The sequence below is a fragment of the Phodopus roborovskii genome, unplaced genomic scaffold, assembly GCF_943737965.1.
Source record: "Phodopus roborovskii unplaced genomic scaffold, PHOROB, whole genome shotgun sequence".
NCBI classification, from domain to species: Eukaryota; Metazoa; Chordata; class Mammalia; order Rodentia; family Cricetidae; genus Phodopus; species Phodopus roborovskii.
The window spans coordinates 27,729,137-27,752,376 of record NW_026126418.1 but is presented as its reverse complement, the minus strand read 5'-3'; the positions used below and the strand labels follow the sequence as shown (position 1 = coordinate 27,752,376).

General features: G+C 39.2%; 1 protein-coding gene across 1 annotated transcript in view; it reads right to left on the bottom strand.

Annotated features, from left to right (window-relative positions):
- Positions 1-23,240, bottom strand: part of Ccdc141 (coiled-coil domain containing 141) — a 163,331-nt gene that overhangs the window by 87,283 nt on the left and 52,808 nt on the right. The window contains exon 6 of the mRNA XM_051184408.1: positions 11,940-12,056. Within this exon, the coding sequence (XP_051040365.1) occupies positions 11,940-12,056 (117 nt within the window). The remainder of the gene's footprint in view (positions 1-11,939; positions 12,057-23,240) is intronic.

Here is a 23,240-nt window from a genome sequence, read left to right as displayed (position 1 = left end):
TTTTATAGAACACAGTTTATCTACAATCATATGGACCTATAGGCTAGTGAAGTAGTTGCATTAGTGGCCTACAATGGCTTAGTGTTTACTAGAGGATATACTGGGCATGAACTGAGGGTCCAAACATATGTAAATTATGAGGTATCAAACTCATAGAAATTCCCCTTCATGAAATATATCAAATTAATAAAGGGAAGCGTTCTGTTTGTACTTTACCCATAATGATCATCAGATTAAAACTAGAAGATGGGGCCAGACATTAGTGGCACACACCTTTAATTCCAGCACTCGGGAGGCAGAGGCAGGCGGACTCCCTGGTCTACAGATTTAGTTCCAGGAGAGGCTCCAAAGCAATACAGAGAAACTCTGTCTCGAAAAACCAAAAAGCTAGAATGATGGTAAAAATTCATTAATATCTCCTGGGAAAGTTTTAAAAACACATTTTTAGGTTCACTTCATATCACTGAATCATAGTTTTTATTGGCAGGGTGGGAAAAAAATTTTAAAGCTGAACATTTTATTTGAAGTTGGGGAGAAGCAACAACACTTCTAACCTATCAAATGTTAGGACCTATCAATGTAGAATACTCAGAAGGTGCTAATTAACTGGTAACAAAAGCCTAGAACACATTATAATCATTCCAATAAATGAAGGTTGGATTGTATAATCATGGGAGTTTTAGCATTAAAACTCATTAAACTGGACTCTTAAAAATCATGCTACTGCCTTGATGACTTGTAAACCTAAAATTTAAATTCTGTTTTATAAATCCAGTAAGATTTTAAATAAGCTGTGGAAGACACAATGCCAAGTAGGATCTAATTCAGCTTCTTAGTAAGTAGATCTACAGCACTTTTACTCTATGCTCAACAATTTGTGAAGTGGCAGCAAATGACACTGGGGTGGTTGTTTTACAAATCTCACACTGAATGAAGAACAATCTAAAATGCTTCTTATGGAAAGCTGACTACTATCCTTGTGAGCTCAAGTGGGAACCAAGCAAAAGTATAATGGAGAGTGCCAGTCCCTTCTGATCTAGAGAGTCTGAGACCCTCTCAAGGTCTCTAAGCATGGGCAGGCATTCTAACTGTAGAGCTTGGAGGTGTGACAGGGTAGAAGGCAGGGGTTGGTGCTTGTGGAAGAGACAGCCCTTGCCACAGCAATAAGTCAAGGCAAGATGGGGTGGTGAGTAGGCTGGAGGGATCTTGGTCATAAGAGAAATGCAGCTGACCAGAGTAAGACTTTCACAGGCATGTCCTATGGGCATGCCAAGGCTAAAAATCAAGGTGGGAGTGCTCAAGGCAAATGAAGACTATAAGTGGTAGGAAGTGAAAATGACTAAGAAATAAGGGAGGGGTTAAGAATGAAGAGTGGGGACTAGAGAGATGGCTCAATAGTTAAGGGCACTCACTGGCTGCTCTTCAAGGGGACCTGGGTTTGATTCCCAGCACTCACATGACACCTCAAAACTGTCTGTGACTCCAAGGTATGCAACAGCTTCTTACAGCCTCCATAGGCTCCGGCACACACGTGATACACAGACACACATACAGGCAAAACATCCATGCACAAAATAATAATAAAATGAATATAGGATGATACAGGGAGTTGACAGATGCTAACTAAAGGAATTTGCAAGGCTAATATACATAAAACACATTTTAGTGTATCCAATTGTTTCAGAGCCTTCTAGAATAAGGAAGCAGCATAGAGACAGGGTGATTGAACTGATACAGAACAGCCCGTGCAGCCCAGGCTTAGAGGAGGAGGAGGAGAAGAAGAAGAAGAATGGAATAGAGTTTGTGAGCCAGCAGTTCAGAGTGAGGCCATGATACAAGAACACACAATCTGAAAACACAGGAATCAAGGAAACTTAAGGTTAGGAACTGAGCAATCACTAACTGAATGTTACAGTACCACAGGAAAGTTGGAGTGGTTTGGGACTCCATTCCACTGTTACCATATGATTATGCATCAGGATTTCCATTTAAGGATTGACCAAGGAGGAAGATGGGAAAACCAGAACTCAAAACAAAAGCAATCAAATCTTCAGGCATTTAAACAGAATGAGCTGAGGGTTCCAAAACAGTGACAGCAGGTGGTTCCAACCCAGCAATTACAAACCACAATGTTATGTTTTTGCAGAACTTAGCTCCTTCTGAAACAGACATATTGCTTTAAAATGCAAATTTCTCTTGGAAATTAAAAGGATTTGGCTTGCTGAGCTTGAAACTAGCCCTAAGTAGGAGGCAAGAATTGGGTGACCAATTTAAAAAAATCCTATTGTTTTATGGATTTTTCCAAGGCTCACTGGCAAACTCAATACTATTTATACAGATGTGTGATTGTTAGTGATGGGACTGTTTCTAATGTATGTTCTGTGAAAAATGACATCAGCTTATAATTGGGAAGTTCATTTAAAAATCAGGCAAGTAAAACAAATTATTCACTAAAATGATGACAGAAGAATTGAGATGTACGGGTGCAGGTATCCTAATGTTGGGAAAATGTGGCTAATTTCTGTCTTGCTACATTTCAGGTTTGATTTTCAATCCAGACAAAGCAGAGAAAAAGAAGCAGACTCAACTCCATTTCACAGATTTTTTTTTTTTTTTTTTTTACAATCATCATTATAATGTGGCCAGATTTAAGGAAGGACTATGTTTCACTGTAAACTTTATAAATTTCGTACGTATCTTCTGGGAGTAATGAAAGACTCTATAGTGCAATAGTGTAAATTAAATATATGCAGGAATGAGAAGAAAACATTACAGTGCTTGTGAAGTACTAAGAAAATATTTGGATAACCTCAAAACTGGTTATTTGAACTCTGGTTATTGCCCAACACTTCCTGAAGCATCAAAGAAATACAAGTAGTTCTTCATACTGAACATTACATTTCCCTGATAGTTACAGAGGATAATCATACACTTTCATTCACAAAATATAATCTGATCATGTGTGTCCCCTCTTCCAACTCCTTCCAGTTCATCCCCACTCCTAACCTATACATTTTTAAAAAAGCAATCAGAAATCTCACATGACATGCTTATCTTTTGATCTTCAATCCCCTGCTTAATGGGTCCACTGTGGGGGAGGGGACAAACAGCCAAAGGAAATCAAGTCTTAAGCATGGGCTATCATGTCCACATCCTCTATCTAAATAGCTCTATCTAAAGAAATAGAAGGCTGATCCTAAAATTCACATGAAATTGCAGGGCAATCTAATACCCAAAATGGCCAGGGGTGGTGGTGGCTTGAAACGAGAAGAAAGTAAGAGACCTTACACTTCCAAATTTCAAAATTTTTCTTTCAAATCAAAATAGTGTGGAACATCAGCATAACAGACAAACAGATAAATGGAGTAGGGATTAGGATCCAGAATTAAGCCCAAATATCTGTGGTCAATGATAGAGGTACCAAGATCATTTAATCAGGAAAATGGTTTTACTCAATGCCTGAACTGCAGAGACTGTGGAAAACCACACAAGAAACCAAGAAGTTAATCCCTTGCTTCACACCATACACAAAAATCTACACCAAATAGAATAAAGACCTAAATATGAAAGCTAAAGCTACAACAATCTTCAAAGGGAACACAGGAATACAGGTATACACCTTTGTGAGCTTGGATTTAGCAGACATGCTACAAAAAACAAAAACAAAAAACAAAAACAAGAGCATTTAAAACAAGCTGAACTTGGACTTATAAAAATTCAAAATTACAAGTTTTGTTCATGGAAGGATCCTATGGACAAAGGAGTTGTATTAACATTTCTTCAAAGAAATGTATACAATGGACAAACCACATGAAAAGACTACAAAATCATTAGTTACTAAAATTGATTTCCCCAGCGATGTGTGTGTGTATCCTAGATATAAATGTATATGTGTATGTATGTGTGCATATGTGCATATGTGCATATGTGCATATGTGTGTGTATGTATGAACATATGAGAACTGAAAATAGGCGCTCACACAGAATCATATACATGAATGTTTGCTGTAGCAGACAAATGGTAGAAGTAACCCAGATATATGGATAAAATAGTGTCGTATATCCATACAATAAAGTATTTCTCATCCATAACAAAAATGAAGTACCATAGTGAGAACAGACCTGGGAGAAGCCAAACATAAAAGGTTTGTTTGTGTGAGTTCATTTATGTAATATACACAAACAAGCAAATCCACAGAGACAAGCAAATCCACAGAGAAAGCAAATCAGTGATTGGCTGGGGATGGCAGAGGGGTATATGACTACTAAAGGGGCAGGGTGTGTCCTTTGTTGACCATGAAAATTTTCTGTGATACACAACATTGCAAACTTACTAAATATCACTAAGGATAATTTATCATCTTTTTATTTATTTCACTGTTGTTAAGGACCTACATGACAAGTGTTTTGCTAAGCACAGTTGTTTATGAACAAGTAGGCTGCAATTACTGTCCCCTTTTTACAAAAAAAAAAATAAAGAGTGAAATTCTGGTCCAATTTTTTAAAAATTTCTGAGGTGGCATATGGATTTTAGACACAGAGCAAAGGATTATTAACCTACAATTCACATTGCCAGAAAAGCTAGGAAACAAGGAGGACCCTAAGAGAGACATACATGGTCCCTCTGAGGAGGGGAAAGGGACAAGATCTCCTGAGCAAATTGGGAGCATGGAGGGAAGGGAGAGGGAGTTAGGAGAAAGAGAAGGGGAGAAGAGGAGGGGAGAGGTGGGCTTGAGGGAACAGGAAGATTGAGACAGGGAAAGAGTAGAGGAGAACAAGAAAAATATACCATAATAGAGGGAGCCATTATAGATTAAAGGAGAAATCTGGCACTAGGGAAATGCCCAGAGATTTACAAGTATGGACCCAATCTAACAATCTAAGCAATAGTGGAGAGGCTACCTTTAATGCCCTTCCATGATAATGAGATTGATGACCACCTTATATGCCATCCTAGGGCCTTCATTTAGTAGCTAATGGAAGCAGAAGCAGAGACCCACAGCCTGGAATCCAGTTACAGAGAGGGAGGCAAAACAGCTGACCTGAACAAGGTCATGGACCCCAGTCTGATAGCTGGGAATCCAGCATTGGACCAACACAGACCCCCTGAATGTGGGTGTCAGTTAGGAGGACTGGGCAGTCTATGGGGCCTCTGGTAATGGATCAGTATTTATCCCTAGTATTCAAATGGACTTTGGGAGCCCATCCAACAAAGAGGGATACTTTCTTAGCCTAGACACATGGAGAAGGCCTAGGCCCTGCTCCAAATGATATGACAGACTTTGAAGACTCCCCATGGAAGGCCTCACCCTCCCTGGGAAGCAGAAAGGGGAAGGGCTGGGGTTTGGTGGGGGTGATAAGGGAGGATGGAAGGGTAAGGGAACTGGACTTGACATGTAAAACAACTCTGTTTCAAATTTAAAAAAAAAAAGGAAAAAATTAAAGGAAAGACAGAACAAGAAACAGATTTTAAGGAGTCACCTATAGTGGCTATATAGGTGGTAATTACACATGCAAATTATTCAAATAAAGCTGCAGGAAATTCTACTTTACTTCCTTTTCTCATACTAGAAAGCTTTTTCCTTTGAATAAAGTTTCTGTGGGACCACAGCACTGGTGCTTTTCACAAGATATTCTGATAATATTATTTATAGGAACCCGGGGCCAAGATCACAAATCCAGTTTATGAAGTCAGGCGCAAGTGGAAAATATTTTCAATGGCTTGGAAAATCAGATTAGATGATGACTCATGGAAGATGGTTTGGGTCTTGAAGCTGGTGGATGTGAACACTACTGTATTAGAACATGGGAGGTGATGCTTCTATACACCACTCTCAGGTTGCTTCTCAGAGCTGTAAAGACCACTGTTAATAAAGGGCTTTATCACCATTATACTCTCATCTGTAAACTCCGGGAACAGCGTGCCTGTGCATGACTAAAACAGCTAAGTTCCTTGTAAATTTTAGCATGGACATGTTTTCACATGGGAATTGTAAAATGCAGGCTCTGGCTCTAAGTTTGATGGGAAAGCTGAGAGGGACACTTGCATAACATGGCTGTAAGTCTCTCTAGAAGATTTCAATTAATAATTACCATCCCTAAATAGACTATGACCCACCTCTAAAGTCACAAAAGTCACCAAACATTTTCTTCAGCCTCATTTCTCATCTGCTCTCATGTAGACTGTTTGCAATGTAATCTCAACTGCAGAGAAAGCTCTCTTGTTTGAAGGGCATCTCATTGCTCATTGGCTCTCAACTCCAATGCTTATCAGGACAAGGTTTGAAATGGGAACAGGTAGGAGGAGGCGTATTAATTGCTAAAGGGGAATGGTGTATTTTGTGGGACGTTCTTAAACACCGGATATTTGAAGATTTTTTTTTGTGGATGGTTTTTTTTAAAGATTTTATTTTTATTTTATGTATGTGGGTGTTTTGGCTTCATGTATGTAAGTTCATCACATGAGAGTTATATCTATGGAGGCTGGAAGATGGCATTAGATTCTAGGGACTCTAGAGTTACTAAAAGTTATAAGCTGCCAAGTGGTCCAGGTTAAATGCTCTTACCCTCTGTGCCACCCCCTGACTGAGAGATTTCAGGCTCTAGAAGAATCTGAACTCTGTCTCTTCTTTTAAAAAAGTTAATATTTTAAGATTGATAGTCATTTTTTTTAATTTTTATTTTTTAAGTAATCTATTTTTAATCTTATGTGCATTGGTGTTTTGCTTGAATATGTATGTTTGTGTGAGGGTGTCGGATTCCCTGAAACTGGAATTACAGACAGTTGTGAGCTACCATGTGGGTGCTGGGAACTGAACCCAGGTCCTCTGGAAGAGCAGCCAGTGCTCTAAACTGCTGAGCCATCTCTTTAGCCCCCTTATTTTCATTTTTTAAGCTTGATGTACACAAATAACTGCACAGATTCTCTGGGAATGAGATCCAGATGGCAACCATTTTTCTATACTTCTCAGGATTTGACGAGTAGCTGGAACTGAGAAGCACTGGCCCCAGTATTCCCACAGCACCAACTTCAAAGTATTGGACTGAATGGAGGGTAGAAATTACAGGAGCCCAGGTCAGTTCTGGAAGGCAGCTCTTCTAGGAACATGGTAACTGGTCTGACTCTAAAGTTGCAATCAAGCCTTGGGGGTATCAAGTTGACTTTTTTGATGCCAGCCAAGGATGATTTAAAATAATCCATGTTTGGTATACCCTCATCACTTACATATGTGAAAGAAAAATAATTTTCATACTAAGTAAAGATGGTCTAGCTAAAGCAATGACTCACATTCCAAGGTTCTATTTAAATACCCTCACCTATTTCAACAGACTCTGAAACTTAACTGAGAGCAATGTAAGTTATTCTATTTATCCATTTGGATGTATTCCAGTAAGAAACAATGGAATCATTTCTGCAGTTTACTTGGAAAAGGTGGGCAAGACTGACAATCCATGCCACCCAGCTCCCTGCTGTTTGGTCTCACTGTGGGAAGCACGGACACCTGCCTTTCCCTGTGAACCTGATTATTTCTATGAGTTTCAGTAATGACTCCCACTTGATGCCTTATTTCTGATCAGTTCTCTTTGAAAATGGCATCCCATCCCTCTCTTCATGGCTGTACAAAACATGAGTCCAGAATGCAGTGTGCTGCTTCCTATTTGGGACACATAAAAAATTGAATGCTTTCTCCGAGAAATAAAGATTATTGAAAACCCACAGATGAAACTGTCTTCCTTAGGGTTTTTATTACTGTGAAGAGACACAATGACCATGGCAACTGCTATAAAGGAAAGCATTTGATTAGGGCTGGCTTTGAGTTCAGGGGTTTAGTCCATTATGGTCACAGCAGGAAACAAGGCAGCACGCAAGCAGGCATGTTGCTGGAGAAGGAGCTGAGGGTTCTTACATCTTGATCCCACAGGAAAAGGCAGTGGTCTGAGACACTGGTTATATCTTGAGACCTCAAAGCCTGCTCCAACAGTAATACACCTCAAGAAGGTCACACCTACTCCAACAAAGCTGCACCTCCTAAGTGCCACTCCTATAGGTCTAAGGGGGCCAGTTACATTCAAACTACCATAAAACTATCTGAAAGTTTGCCTGATGGACAGAAAAGTAAACAACATTTTGGAGCTACTACTTACAAGTAAGTGCTTGCACAAATATTGTCTCCAGGGATTCCTAAGTTTCCTCTTTACAGGTGCCTCTGAAAATGCGGTATAGAGAAGTAAAGTGTATGCAGTGTTCTGAGTAATGACACAGCAGAAACGTAAAGTTGTTTTTGTTGTATTTTGGCTTTGGTGCTTCATGTAGATAGAGACAACCTATCATAGCCTGATAGTCATCTTCCATTTCACCTCCCCCAGAACATGGTCCACTCAGAAGTATAGGGGAGAAAGAATTAGAAAAGAACTATGACATGATGCTTCAACGGTCCTCTTTTCTATACTCCATGTGTTTTTAAAAATGGAAAGTGACCAAGGTACCTGAGGAAAATCTCAAAGTGCCAAAGGCTACAGTGTCCCCAAGCACATCTAATGCTGTGCATGGACCTACTCTGGTCAGCTAACTGGCTGACCTCTCTGACCCTGTGTTTAGAAGGGCCCGTTCTGGGCTAGATACACTGCCATCATCAAGCTGACATTTCCAATAACCTGTCTTCATAGATTCATTTTGCTCAGGTCATTATACATTGGGGAGCTTGTTCTTTCTGTAGGGTCAGTAATTTGAATAAGGCATTAAGGGTCATGTAAAAGCTACTGAGAGTTGCAGTCCCTTCAACTTGAAGCCCTAGGAAGTTTGAGTCTACTGGAACTCAGTCCATGTTTAAGCATTGTTATGCAAAACAAGAAAGGCTGTGATTATGAGAGAGGTCCTGATGAGATACGGTCTTATAGGAGACAGAGAAGATCATGAGACCCTCTGCTGAGAACCTAGCCACTCAGTTCTGTAACCCCACCCCAGGATATGATTCTTCCCCAGTTGGGTATTGGACTGGGTATGTAAGAGTAAATAGAATGTAGAAGGTTGACTGAGATTGGGGCTTCAGGGAAGAAACTTCCATAAGCCATTTCCCATCCTGAGGTATACTTTTCAGTCAGGAAATTGCCTGAGAGTCACCCATGCACCTGTAGATAACCCTCACCTGTGATTCTGTAAGTAATCCTAATAAGCTCATTGGTCATCAAGATGGACTGGGATGGAATTATATTATGTCTCCCCAGGAAAAGTAACACAGTAGTATCAGGGGTATATGGCTGTCTGGAATAGAAGAGTGCAGATTTCCAAATAGTATATATCCTGGGGAGAACTTTATGAGTTGGATATACTGAAAAGTTGGATATACAACTGGGTAGGAAGGGATCATCAACAGTCTTACCAAGTTGTGAGCCATGTGAATTGCAATAATGACCTATGTGGTAAGATAATGTCCATGAGTGCAATATTGGTATGAATTTTATGGGGTTAACCAACCACTTTCTGATTGGACTTAAGGCCAACTCTATAAGAGGAAACATATGCCTGGTATTGCAAATTTGGCTAAGAGGGTTTGGGAAGCTTACAACTACCATGTAAACTTACTATTAATATTTTATAAAGTGACAGAGTATCAAACTGCCCTCTAAATTTATATCTTCCTACCTGTAGATTAGTACAGTTCTCAGACCTATTCAGAGAGTTTCTTTGAGTTAACTAGAAACTCACAGCTGGTTAACTAGAAACTTTGGGCTGCCCTGGGGACTTCAGCTTGGCTTGGTCTTAATTGTGGACACTCTCTACTCAAATTTGCTTCTGTCCATCCTCTGTTCAGCCCTCTTCACCTGCCATTGAGATAGGCATCCACTCCTTCATCTGAACCCAGTCCTGACATTTTTGCTCTGAAGTTGGATTCAACTCTATAGCTTCTTTCCCAATCCTGTGGCCTGGCCTTGCAGTAGCTTGACTCACAGCCAACAGTTTCTCCAGCTTTGTTGAATTCATTATCTTATCTGTACAGAAATTCTTTAATCCCTGTTAGTTTCTTAGTTTTGGCTTCTCAGGGCTCCTTGAATCTCTTTGAAAACCCTGCTTTAACCTTCTATAGTCATTCCATAACAAACATATATATTCACACATATCCATGTATATGCATATATGATGATATACATACATTTACACAATGTGTTACGTAGTGTGATGAGATCTGAGAATTAATGTTAGTAAACAAATGTGAGTATTCACCTCAGTCAAAGGAAAGTGGGACTATGTGGTCAATTGCTGCCTTTGAAATTGCTGTGGTTTGCCAATTTATTCTTATTCAATAAATTCTGACATTGTGGATAGACACAAAAATGTTTATCTGTTTCTGACATAGCACATTCATGATACTTTTCTTCTTATATACCCAGAGTTTCCAATGTGAGCTGTAAACTTCAGACACAGTATTCTCCTAGAACCAAGGTCATGTACAAAGACTTAAGTTCAACCATCCTCAGGCTGGAAGGAAATAGAATCACTTCACATGTCCAGTCATTGTAATCCAGGTATATGGAACTTATGCGATAACTGTTTTTGTTCCTGTGGTTAAAAGTAGTTATTCTAAGCAATTTGAATCATTCCTGATGCTTAAAGTATGAGGATATTGATAGAACAATTTTCTCTGATAAAGTCTAAGTTTGAGAAACATAGAATAAATTAAAGTATAACTTAATGAAAAGCCTTAGCATGCAACTAAACCTAATTTATTTATTTATTTATTTATTGGTTTTTTGGGACAGAGTTTCTCTATGTAGCTTTGGAGCCTATCCTGGCATTTGCTCTGTAGTTCAGGCTGGCCTTGAACTCTCAGAGATCCTCCTGCCTCTGCCTCTCAAGTGCTAGGATTAAAGGTGTGTGCCACCATCACCCGGCTAAAGCTGAAAATTTTAAAGACATTTCTAAAACTGGGCAGTTATTATGTGGTCAGTTGACTTTTGTAACTGAATGTTTAAATACTCAGTTAAACATGAAACTAGACCCTTGAAGTCCTACAGTATAATGCACCATTCCAATATAAGCAAGAAGGTAAAACGAAACTCAGAGTGCCATGGCCCTTAGACTATTCAAGCTTAAATAAATACGATCTGTCCCCCAAGCCCTCTATGAACTCTCAAATGAGTATTTGATTTGTCTTCCTTGCTGTTGGCCACCAACTAGCAAATGCTTTACCACTTTCATGACTTCACTTAACCTGTAAGTATTCACTACCCAAGATGCTCCAGGCATAGTGACAGTGGTTCCTTGTACTCAGTCTCCATAAGAAGCTTTAGTTCCCTACAGTTCACTACAGGTGACTGCATGGCTGGGAGCCAGGATTCCTTGCAAAGCAGGGAGGATGAAAATGAGAGCCGCTAGCGGTCAAGCCAAGTCCAGAAATCAGCAAGGCGATGATATCATGCACAGATGACCCGGATGTAAAACCCATAAAAGCAGCAAAGAATCATTGTTTAGAAGCACAGGGAAGCATAGTATCAAAGGGCTGCAACCCTGAATTAGACAGAATTGAATTCCTGCTCTGCCATAGATACAACACTACTTTGATGAAGCGACTTCCTATCCCCAAGCCTCTGATTTGCTTGTTTCAGTCAATTCATTAGAAAAAACATGATCAACTTCTTAGGGGTTCTGTGATCATACTCAGAAAAATGCTGGTAGATGGTAATTATGATGTGTATGTGTGTATGAGAAAGAGAGAGAGAGACACACACAGAGAGAGAGAGAGAGAACAACAAGAAGTTGCTATCTTACTGTTACTCTACGTCAGTGGGTAATGGTATCACCTAATTCTCTAATGATAGCTTCTAGTGGATTATTCAAAGTGAATGTTTCTTTCTTTAAGTCCCTCTATAAATCACTGATTCAAGCATATTTCAACAGAAATCCTGTTATATTTTCCACTTATTATCTCAATGTGTCTTACCTTAGCTCTGACTACCAGGTCCTCATGCTTACGGATTCGCTCCTTGTTGTCTGAAAGTGACAAACCCAGACTCTGTTCCTGCAGATCTCTTATCATTTTCTGAAACCAACAAGTGACCTGGAAGAGAGATGAGAAGAAAGGGCCAGTCCTTAGATGATCAGGACAAAAGATTAAAACTCAGAAATACTTCTACAACATTTCAAAACAAGGTATTTAAATTTCTTTCTACATGAACTAATTTATATATGAAGTTAATATCATCCAGGTTTTTAATTTTATCTTTATTTCAGCCTACCAATGCTTAAGAGAAAAAAGGCAAAATAGTCCCAGAAAAGCATTGGGATGGCTTAGCAGCTACCTGGATTATAAGGAGTGAGGAAAATGATCAAATCTCCAAAGAAGCAACAGTGCGTCCCCATGCAGTTCATAAATCTTGTTCCCTTTTCAACTATAATATTCTCCCTATAGATAGACATGGATCTGAATATAGTGGCATAGGCCCAGTTAAAGATATTGAACAGCATATGTGGAATTACATTTTCTACCATAAAAAATAGTATTTTGTTTGTTGTCACGGATAGAAATCTGTATTGAGAAACTAAATAGAAAAGGTCTTAAAATTCCACTGAGTTTCTAAGAACATGATTCAGGTTCATGTACAGCTGATTTATGCCACATGCCACACAGTGTCAAAACAAATATCACGGAACTTGAAAATAGCAATAAATAGTTTTTCTTACTTTACTTTTTTTTTTTAACTAACTAACTTTGGAGGAGTGCTGATATTGAACCCAGGGTCCCATACAAACCAAACAAGTATCCTACCACTAAGTCCCTGAAGCATTACATTTTCAGAGATGCCAATATTTAAGAGACACTGTAACTTGACATGAGACTTTTTGACTGAAGACTCCTGAACACAGGCCCCTCATATCCATTAAATAGATTGCAGCTAGATTTACATGTTCTGATTATGTTTAATACTGTCCCCTAAATCATCCCATAATGACTAGTTTTTAAGAGATTGCACTATAAACTAGATATTTTGCTAGTTGATTTGAGAGTATCATCTTTGTTTTTTTTTTTTTTTCAATAAGTCCATTCCAAAATCCATGCTCCTCCACTATGCCCCACCACCACATTCCTGTGACCGACAATCTTTCAGCTTTGTTGTCTGGAGATATTTGTTGCCAACCCTCAAGTATGAAAATTGGCAGCCTGTTCAAAATGAGGAGCACAGCCAAGACTTAAACAGTGTCTTTCTGTAGCCTGTTATCTATGACAGCATGGGCTTTCTCCCAACTCCTCAACAGGAAGGAATCCATGAAGCAGGAGGCTGAGGAAAAGGTGTTTAGTTCTGAAGTTCTAAGCTGGAAATGTCCCTCACACACTGCAGATGTCAGGCCTGGAACAAGGTGCCCAGGACCACCAGGAGCTGATGGGGCAAAGTCGATCTCCAGATTTGAACCAACTCAGCATTTTGCAGCATAGAATAAGATAATAAGTTACAGGACAGCAGAGTTTCTGCAGCTTGCCAAGATTTTAGCCCCCTTTGTCAAAGCAAACAAAAGAAACACAGTGACCCCTGTAGTTATTTATTTTATACATATTTCATACATACATTGTAATATTGGTAAACTATGTGAAATATACATACACACACACACATATATATATATACATATATATACACACACACACACACCACATATGTGTGTGTGTGTGTGTGTGTGAGACCTAATCTGGATATTTACAATAAAAAACTCTATATACATATTGTAAATGTATAAATACTGTAAATATATATATATATATTTATAATTTCTCAAAGCCATTTTTTTCTGGTATCCAATTAGAGTCAGATGATAAGTATAATGTTCTTATAAGGACACACAGTATAATCAAGAGCAATAAAATTTATTTTACTTTCTTATAAAATAATTTTTCATGACAGTGCCAGTGACTGCTTATGGACATGTGACTAGAAGGGTGATCCGAGGTTTTCCTCAAGGAGATCATGAATATAACTAACTCTCAGAGATTATTCAGTTGTTAGGTACTGGGAGTAAGTGTTTTCTATTCCTAGCTAATGTCAGGGTGGGGGTAAACATCTCAAGAATGTTTTATCATCGTGAGGCAGCTAATATGGAAGCTGAGTGAATGGAACATGGGTGGAAACAGGTGTCCACTAATCTCCCTAAACAGATGAGGAGACAGAAACCTCAACTGATCCTGTTTAATTTGTGAGTCAAAAACTTGTCATCCAACACACGCCAGAGGTGAAAGCTAGGAGCAAATGAGATGCTGTTTTTGGTTTGTTTTAGTTTTGGTTTTTATTTATTATTATTATTATTATTATTATTATTATTATTATTATTATGGCATTTTGGCATGGCATCATACCATATAGATCTAGTTGATCTGGTGTTTGACATGTAGACCAGGTGGGCTTCCAACTCACAGGTCTCTGCCTGCCTCTGCTCCCCATGTACTGGGATTAAAGGTACACACCAGGGCAACAGCTTGTTTTGATTTTTAAATGGTATTGACTGACGTCATCCTATAGATTTTCCTGACACTATTTCCACCCTTAAAAGCTACTATTCCTACTTGGCAATGCCTTATATGCAGAAAACTTTGGTGATATTTAATATCTTTCATCCATATATCTGCCTTTCAAAACATGCAACCCTTCAGATCAACACCTTTTTTTGTTCCTGATCAGATATATTTCAGAAAAAAACACAACCATGTAGGTATGAATGTTTGAAATGAGCAGATCATTGTTAGCATGTTACAGCTCATCATGAGACATTCAGACACAAGAGTCTATATCAGGTTTACCACCTGTGCTGTGGGATACATGCATCAGGCTTAGCATCCTTTTCAGGCTAAAATAAAACACCCCAAATAACCACAAGATAATCCACCACAATACTCTGATGCTTAGTCAATCGTTTGTTACATCCCACAAGTCGTTACTACAGACAGCTGCACAGCTATTCCAAGGGTTCTTTTTATAAGCTTTTTAATTGCATCAGTTGCTGTCCAAAGAGACTGAATGATGAGTTCAGCCAATAGGCACCTCTGCAGAATAGTGCCACAAAAGAGGCATGAGGAAAGGAAGAAAGACCAAAAAACACTCAGACAACACAGCGGAAATTGGTTCTGAGTACCAATCAGTAGGCTATAGGGAGAAATGAAAACCTTTCCTCACCCTTCTCAGTCCCTGCTATCAGTACTCAACGGATATACTTATGATCACTCTATTGGTTGTCATGGCTTCTATGTCTTTAGAGGAGGCAGGGAGAATCTTTTGGGTGGCTGAGACAGCCATCAGACGTGGAGAGACAGAAGCAGGTCAACAAAGATATGGGGGGGAGAGAAAAAAGATGGGGAGAGGAGAAGAAAGAGGAGAGGAGAGAGAGAAGAGAGAGAGAAAGGAAGAATTGGGATGTTAATGAAAATCAAGAATTATCTCAAAAGTTAAAGAATAGTCAAAGAACAGTTCCACCATGTAGGTAGACTTGCATTGCCCAATAGAGTAGCCACCACCAGCACACTTTTTAAAAAGTGCAAATATCTCTTTGGAATTTTGTGTTCATTATCAACATTTGGACATGTTGAATTAAACAATACATATTATTTTTCACTGTTATATTGTTTCTTCCATCCTTTTTTTTTAACTCCTCTAATGGCCACTGGGATTTTTAAAATCATATGTATCACTTGCATTATATTTTCTTTGGCTGGCTATCCTAGTGAAGGGAGTTTGAAATATCTTTAGATGTTAAGTGTAAATTTAAAGACTGAGTCAGATTTAGCTAAGGAGAATTTAAACAGCAGGGTCAGGAGAAGGGTGGAGTGAGGTATCAGTCAGTAATCTTTTAGCAACTTCCTGGTAGGAGTGAGGAAGACAAGCTAGAGAGCCTTCTACAGAAGTTGAGCTTGCCAGTTAAGCATTAAAAGATGGCTTTGGGGACCGCACACAGGAGCAGCAGAGGTCTTCATCGGCTTAAAAGAAAATTCCCCTTCCTTTGATTGGAGGAAGTGTGTTTCTTTACAGTGGGGAACTGAAGGTATTTTAGAGTTGAAGGAAGAACTGAACCACATTAAGAGGGAAGTTGAAGAATGTTGTTAAGTGTCTGCTAGCCTTGGACAAGGGAGGGCTAGTTTTTAATTAACAGAACCTTCTCCCAACCACTCCTACTGAAACAAACAAATGAAGAAAGTAAAAGAAGAGATGGTGAGCTTCCCAGAGGCATCAGGCAGTACTCTACACTCTATGCACCTTGTGTGCACCTCAGCCAATCTCCACCCTATTCTAGTGATTGAGACAACAAATGATAAAAACAGACACGAGTCTGTAAGGTATTTGCTCAAGTTCATGCAGTCAGCAAAGAAGAAATTCAGTTGGGAGCAGTTAAGACAATGGTCAGACTCCTGCTTTCTAATCCAGTACTTATCTTTCCTTCCTTCACATCCTTCTACTGAAACAAAGGATTCTAAGGATTCTGGAGAAGCCTGTGTTTATGAGCATCCTTAGAACAAAACCTGTTGGGTGGGGCTGGAGCCATAGGGTCTGATTCTAACATGAAAGTACCATGGGGGCTCAATAGAAACTGCAGTTAGAGAGAAGATACTAGAAGCCTGTGTCAAGCTATCAGAAGGCAGTGGGCAGAGGTGACAGACATCATACAACCTGAGAATCCACAGTCTAAAACATGGAGGACAAGCAACAGAAAATGTTCTGTGAAGGGCAAAGGTCTGGAAACAAAAAAGGTGAAGGGTTTTGAAAGCCTGAAGCCCTGCACCTGACTGCCACGAGCCATGTTTCTTTCCTCTGCAATTTGTTCTAGAAACTGAGATGAGGTTTTAATTTTTATCTTTACTTAAAACTATTCTAGGAAAGGTGAGCTAGAAAATAAATTCAACCATCTTAACAGAAATGCATTCTAAAACTAATAATGTCTTCAAATTAATTTGGTTTACTCTTCCTTGTACAGAACAGTTCTTGGAACAGAACCAGCTACTGTTAAGACAAATATATATATATATATATATATGATGACTAAAAAGGGCATCTGTTTTTTTATCTTCCCTGGCCCAAGCATTTTTGACAGTCTTCCCATTCAATTACCAGAAACACCATGTTTGCAATTATAATCAGTGTCACAGTTTTAATGTTTACTTTTTCTTTTTCTTTCTTTTGCTTATAACAGAGAATGCAATTGTTTTTATCTTGTATTAGACAATCTGGTCCAACTTGCTCTGTGCTTAATGAGACAATAATGAGAGTAGAGAAAACCCACCTGCCCTGTCAGGTGGCGATGTGTTAGGAGAGGTGACAAAGCTAGAGAAATCCACCGTGTGTTAGGAGAGGTGATTGACAGAGCCAGGGAAAGACTCCTGCCTCATGGCATGGCCATGTATGTTAGAAATGGTGGTACAGCCAGAGTACTGATTCTGCACCAGAGGACTTGGGAGTTGAAGAATCACTGCTGTGAATCCCAGTCATCTGGCCTCAACTGACTTCTCCCTACGTAGAAGGTTATAACTAGGTGTGCAAACAGGTTGATCTCCACTTGTAACTGTCTCTCAGTCAACCACAAAAGCCAACCATTAAACCACCTGCTAATGAGACAGATGTGAGTGACCGTCAGTCCAGACATCTCTGTAGAAATTACTTGTATTTTCTACAGGTCACTTTTCCCCCTGGCTTGAAATAAAACCTGTCTATGCAACAGAATGAGATAGTCTCAATCGCTTTATCCCAATTGTGTCTGATTGTGGAATCACAATGAAGCCAATTACAAAATTCAAAACTAGATTTGTCACAATGTCTTCTAACATTGCTAAATTTTTGTATTGAGTTTCTATTTTTAGAAACGTTTTTGTGCTGATACAATTATTGATTGGCTTGCTGTCTGAAAGTCTAGTTTAAGGTTTAAGGAAGACAAAAGTCGTATTCATTTGGGGAATTTGGAAACCTTTCTTGAATTACTGAAGTCAGAAGGAAACTATCACTATATCCCCAGATCATCAAATGTTAGGATCTATTGATAGGTGGCAGGCAGTTGGACTGTTTGTCACCTTTATAAGAGGCTTCAAAGATAATCTCTCTATCTAAAATTAGCATATGGTATCTTTTCACATCTGTATCTCAAAAATGACACTAAGGACCCCTTCCTTTTGTAGTTGCCCTCAAATTGTGTTTTCATTTTGTTTTGTTTGTTTTTAGGTAGGTTCTTTAACTCAACCTACTTGGTAGCAGAAAGATGCTTAGTCTAATGAATAAGAGTCTCTAGACCTATTTTATTTTCAATATTATCTCTGGCTCATCGTGGGGGAAATTCTGAGCAATGGAAAGAACTCTTTATCCAAGAAAGGGAATCAAGTCTTATACAACATTAATCACAGTACCAAAAGTATCTAAGGCACAGCATTCCAGATACAACTTAGTTACACTCTGTGCTGGATCGTTTATGTCAACTTGACACAAGCTGTCATCATCTGAGAGGAAGGAACCTCAATTTAAAGAAATGTCTCCATATGATTGGAATGCAAGTAAGACCGTGGAACATTTTTTAAAATAGTAATTGATGGGGAAGGGCCCAGTCCACTGCAGGTAGTACTATTCCTAGGCTAATGGCTCTGGGTTCTATAAGAAAGTAGACTGAGCAAGCCTTGGAAAAAATGGATAACCAGCCTTCAATCCACAATCCCAGAGAAGCTATGAAACAAGGAGGACACTAAGAGAGACATACATGGACACCCCACCCCAGAAGGGGAAAGGGACAAGACCTCCTGAGTAAATTGGGAGCATGTGGGGGGGATAAGAAAGAAGGACGGGAGAAGAAGAGGGAGAGGAGAACATGAGGGATCAGGAAGGTCGAGTTGAAGGATAAACAGAGAAGAAGAGCAGGGAAAGAGTACCTTACTAGAGGGAGCCCTTACGGGCTGAACGAGAAATCTCTATGGATCCACAAGGATGATCCCAACTAACAACCTAAGCAATAGTGGAGAGGCTACCTTAAATGCCCTTCCCTTTAGCTTATGGAAGGAAAAGCAGAGATTCACAGCCAAGCACTGAGCCAAATTCCTGGAATCTGGTTGAGAGGGAAGAGTGATGAGCAAAGGAGTCAAGACCATGCTGGGGAAACTCACAGAAACAGCTGAACTAAGCAAGTGGGAGCTCATGGACCCCAGTTTGACAGCTGCAGAACCAGCAAAAGACCAAACCAGGCCTCCAGAATGTGAGTGTCAGTTGTGGGGCTGGGCAGTCTATGGGGTCTTTGACAGTGGAACCAGTATTTATCCCTAGTGCACGAATGGACTTTAGGAGCCCATTCCCTATGGAGGGATACTCTCTCAGCCTAGATACACAGGGGAGGGTCTAGGTCCTGCCCCAAATGATGTAGCAGACTTTGATGATCCCCCATGGGAGGCCTCACCCTCCCTGAGAAGTGGATGGGAGTTCAGATGGGGTATTGGTGGGGGAAATGGGAGGACAGTAGAGAGAAGGAACTGGGATTTGTATGTAAAATAAGATTTTAAAAATTTAAATAAAAAAGAAATAGCTAAAAGGCAGAGAAAGTTTAAGATGATATGGTCATTTGAATGAAGATTGCCCATGCCACCTCCAATTGGCTCATATATTTGAAGGCTTCATGCCCCATGGGTGAAACAGTTTGGGAAGGATTGGGAGGTGTGGTCATGGAGGAGGTTTATTACTGGGGATTGGCTTGAGTTTTCTGAAGCCAAGGCCAGAACCAGCCCTAGGTCCTCTAAGTCCTGTGGATCAAAGATGAGCTCTCAGCTACAGTTCTAGTACTATTCCTGCCCATGACCACACTCCCTTCCATGATGGTCATGGATTCACCCTCTGAAACTGTAAGCAAGTCCCCAGTTAAAGGCTTTCTTTTCTAAGTTTTCCTTGGCCACCGTGTCTCTTCTCAGCAACAGAAGTGCATTTTTAACCCCTTTGCAGAGTAGGTTGATTTTGAACGAGGCTATACACCTAGCTACATCTGTCCTCATGCATACCAAAAGAGGCTAACTCATCCAGCAGCTTAGACAGTTAGCTGGGATCTGGTTAAGGTAAAGCTCTGTGCCTGTGCTTAATACAGCTCGAAAATGACATACAGTGCCAGAGTGAACACTTGAAGATTTATTGAACATTTATATATCAAATTATGTTCTAAGTATTTACATAGAATACATAAATGTGACTTAATTTTTGTAACAAGTGGCTAACATTATTAGCCTTATTTTACACTAAGGAAAGTTAAGACTCAGAGGCTAATGACTGCTCAATAACCTTTGTAGTAAGTGTGAAAGCTTGGAGAGGTAAGCGTGCTCTCCACCAGAGGTCATGCCTGTGGCACTTGATCTGCAGGGCCACTGAAAGCAATGATAATCAGCATGCATTCTAACCAGTGAACAAGTCTATTACTTTCAGAATTGTGAGAATATCCTGTAAACATTAAGAGACTGCATTCCATGCTGGCGTGCCTGAGAAAGAAGTCTAGACACAGCCAACGTGTCAAAATAAAATATTATGGTAAGTTTTAAACTACATATGGATTGTTATTTATGTCTGCTATTGGAACAAACTCTTGGATTGCAATATCACCAAGCTAATTATAACCCTTTCCTACTCCCCTTTTGCCTTATAGCAGACAGTATTCAAAAGTTACATTTAAAGAAGGATTAAAAAAAAAAACTTCTTAACCCTTCTCATGCTATCCCATATTAATGTAAGCTGATGCTTTATAGACACGAGACTACATACATTGAAGCTACACTTCTATAGGTCATCTCTGATGCCATCTTAAGTACAATTGACAGAGTACATAGTATTTGATAATGGTGTGTATTATATTCAAATTATGAAACATAAAACCTTCCTAGTGAATTGTTATTCTTCCCTCCTTGCAAAACCATGCACGCATGCACACACACATACACACACAAACACACGTGCACACATGAAAGTTGATTAGTAAAAACAGAGTGCCTGCCCTAGTCTTAATTTTCTTAGATGCCCTTAACACTGCATTGTATAAAGAGGCCGTGAATAACTTACTTTTAATATATTTGTTTGCCTCACTTATGCCTGATTGGAACAATTGAGAAAAATTACATTCATAAATCTTCTTGCCAAGATAATTAATTATGCACAAAATACTCCAAGCTGCTTCTGATTTTCATTAATGAAGCATATTATCTGCAAACTAAGATGCTGCTATGGCTGAAAAGAAAGGGCAGTTTGCTCATCTGCTGGTATGGAACACATGCACATTGCTTAACATATGAAAAAGAGCGGTAAAGGAAGGCCACTCTGCGGGTATGCTTTCCAGATGATCACATCCCAAATAAGACAGAAGAACAGTTGATTTTCATTTACTGTTCTCAGTAAATAATGAACATCTTCAGCTGCTAACATGCCGGTCATTTAACTTCCCCCAAAGAAAATTAAATGACCTTTTCAGAGGCCTCAGGTCACAAGCATGGGGAGTCTCAAAAGCATCAATTGTCTCAGATGATCCTCCAGAGAGAAGATGCCTCAGATATACAGACATCCACATTAGTACTTATCCATAGTCTTTGTTCTGATTCTTCACTTGTTTCCCTTTTTTCTCAAGTGGTTAGAATGATTGACAAAGCTGCTGTTTTATTAATGTATCTTTTCATAGTCCTTGTGCTACACAAAACAAGCACAGAATGGACAAGTGTGTCCACCATGTTCTAGGATTATCAGCTGGACTGTACAGGAATATCACAATCCTAGGCCACAACTCCCTGGAAATTTCTCTCAAGCTGGTGTCCATGCTGCCAATTATATCACTGCATCAGCCACGAACCTGTGAGCAGAATATCCAGAAAGCTTAAAATCTTCCAAGAGAATTATGCTATGTTAATGTCTAGTTAGACTGAAAATATTCTCTGGTTTACGTAACAATCAACGCTGTGTGCTTAATTGCTGTTTACAGCATCGAGAAACTGAAGAGGCCCTGCCCCTCTCCAATAAGACACTGCTTAACCTACATTCCTATTGCTGTAACAGATTCATGAAATTTCTTATTCTACTTTTGACCCAAGGATAGGTCTAAGATTTGGTGAAAGTCTTAAAAGCCATTATTACAATATAGCATATACAGGTGAGCTCCTTTAGTTTTACTTATGTTTTTCTATATTTAATTAAAAAATAATTTAAAAAAAAAGTTCATGGTTGTGCCCAGACCCATGCTAGAATAAAAGTCCAAAAGTGGCAGAGCATATGCCAAAATGCTCACAGCAATCATCTGAGAGCACAGTGGTCTCACATTTTCAACACAAGAGGATTATTATGTAACAAGCTAAGAAAATGCTGTCTTAAAAAACGGAATTGTGTGCTCATGAATAAGTATGGCTAGTAAGATGATAAAAGTGGCTTGCTTGACTGTACCTTTATGAATACAAAATAAGTAATAAGTTTGGTCTTCATTCCAAGACCAACCCTTACTTGCTCTGGGTAGTGGAGATAATATGTTGGGCCTATACTCTCCCTCTTGAGTACAATGACAAAAAGTGTTGTTCTGATACGGCAGTCACTATGTGCCTGGAACTGTCTCAAGTACTTGACATATTAAAAACTCACTTATAAGGCTTGAGGTAATTACTATTATTACACACATTTTTAGAGATAGCAGAGTTTCAGATAATTTAAATAACTGCTCAGTTACTCAGTTGATAAATGGTAGAGCCATAATTTAAACCCATCCAGAAGTCTGGCCCTAGGATGTGTATTCTTGCAAGCACAAAGAATGGTTTTTATTAATTGTCCTTGCTGCTGTACTGTAGTTAGCAAGAGAAAATGCACCATGGACTGTTTTCATAGTACAAGTCTAAATTATACATTTAAGGTGAAGACTCTTACTCATCGATGAGTTATATTTAAGCAGTGCTTATCCTTATGCAATAATTATATTAATTTGTTTCAGGACTATTAGGAATGGAGCACAAATGAAAGATCCATCATCATCTCCATGAATGTATATGGATATATATGTAATTACTATGCCTATAGGGCATCCAAAAATGTTCATCAGGGGTCCCAGTGTGTATAGCATCACTAATTTAAACCTGAGGAAGGAATTCATGTTAGTTTATCCACATGGAGAAAGCAAAGAAAGTAATGTGTGTTAATCATCACTGAAGATGACACTTTAGACGACAGTTAAACATATTCTAAGCACACTGTTCAACACATACTCTTTGATATTTATTCAAATGAACTGAAATCTAACTTGACACTAA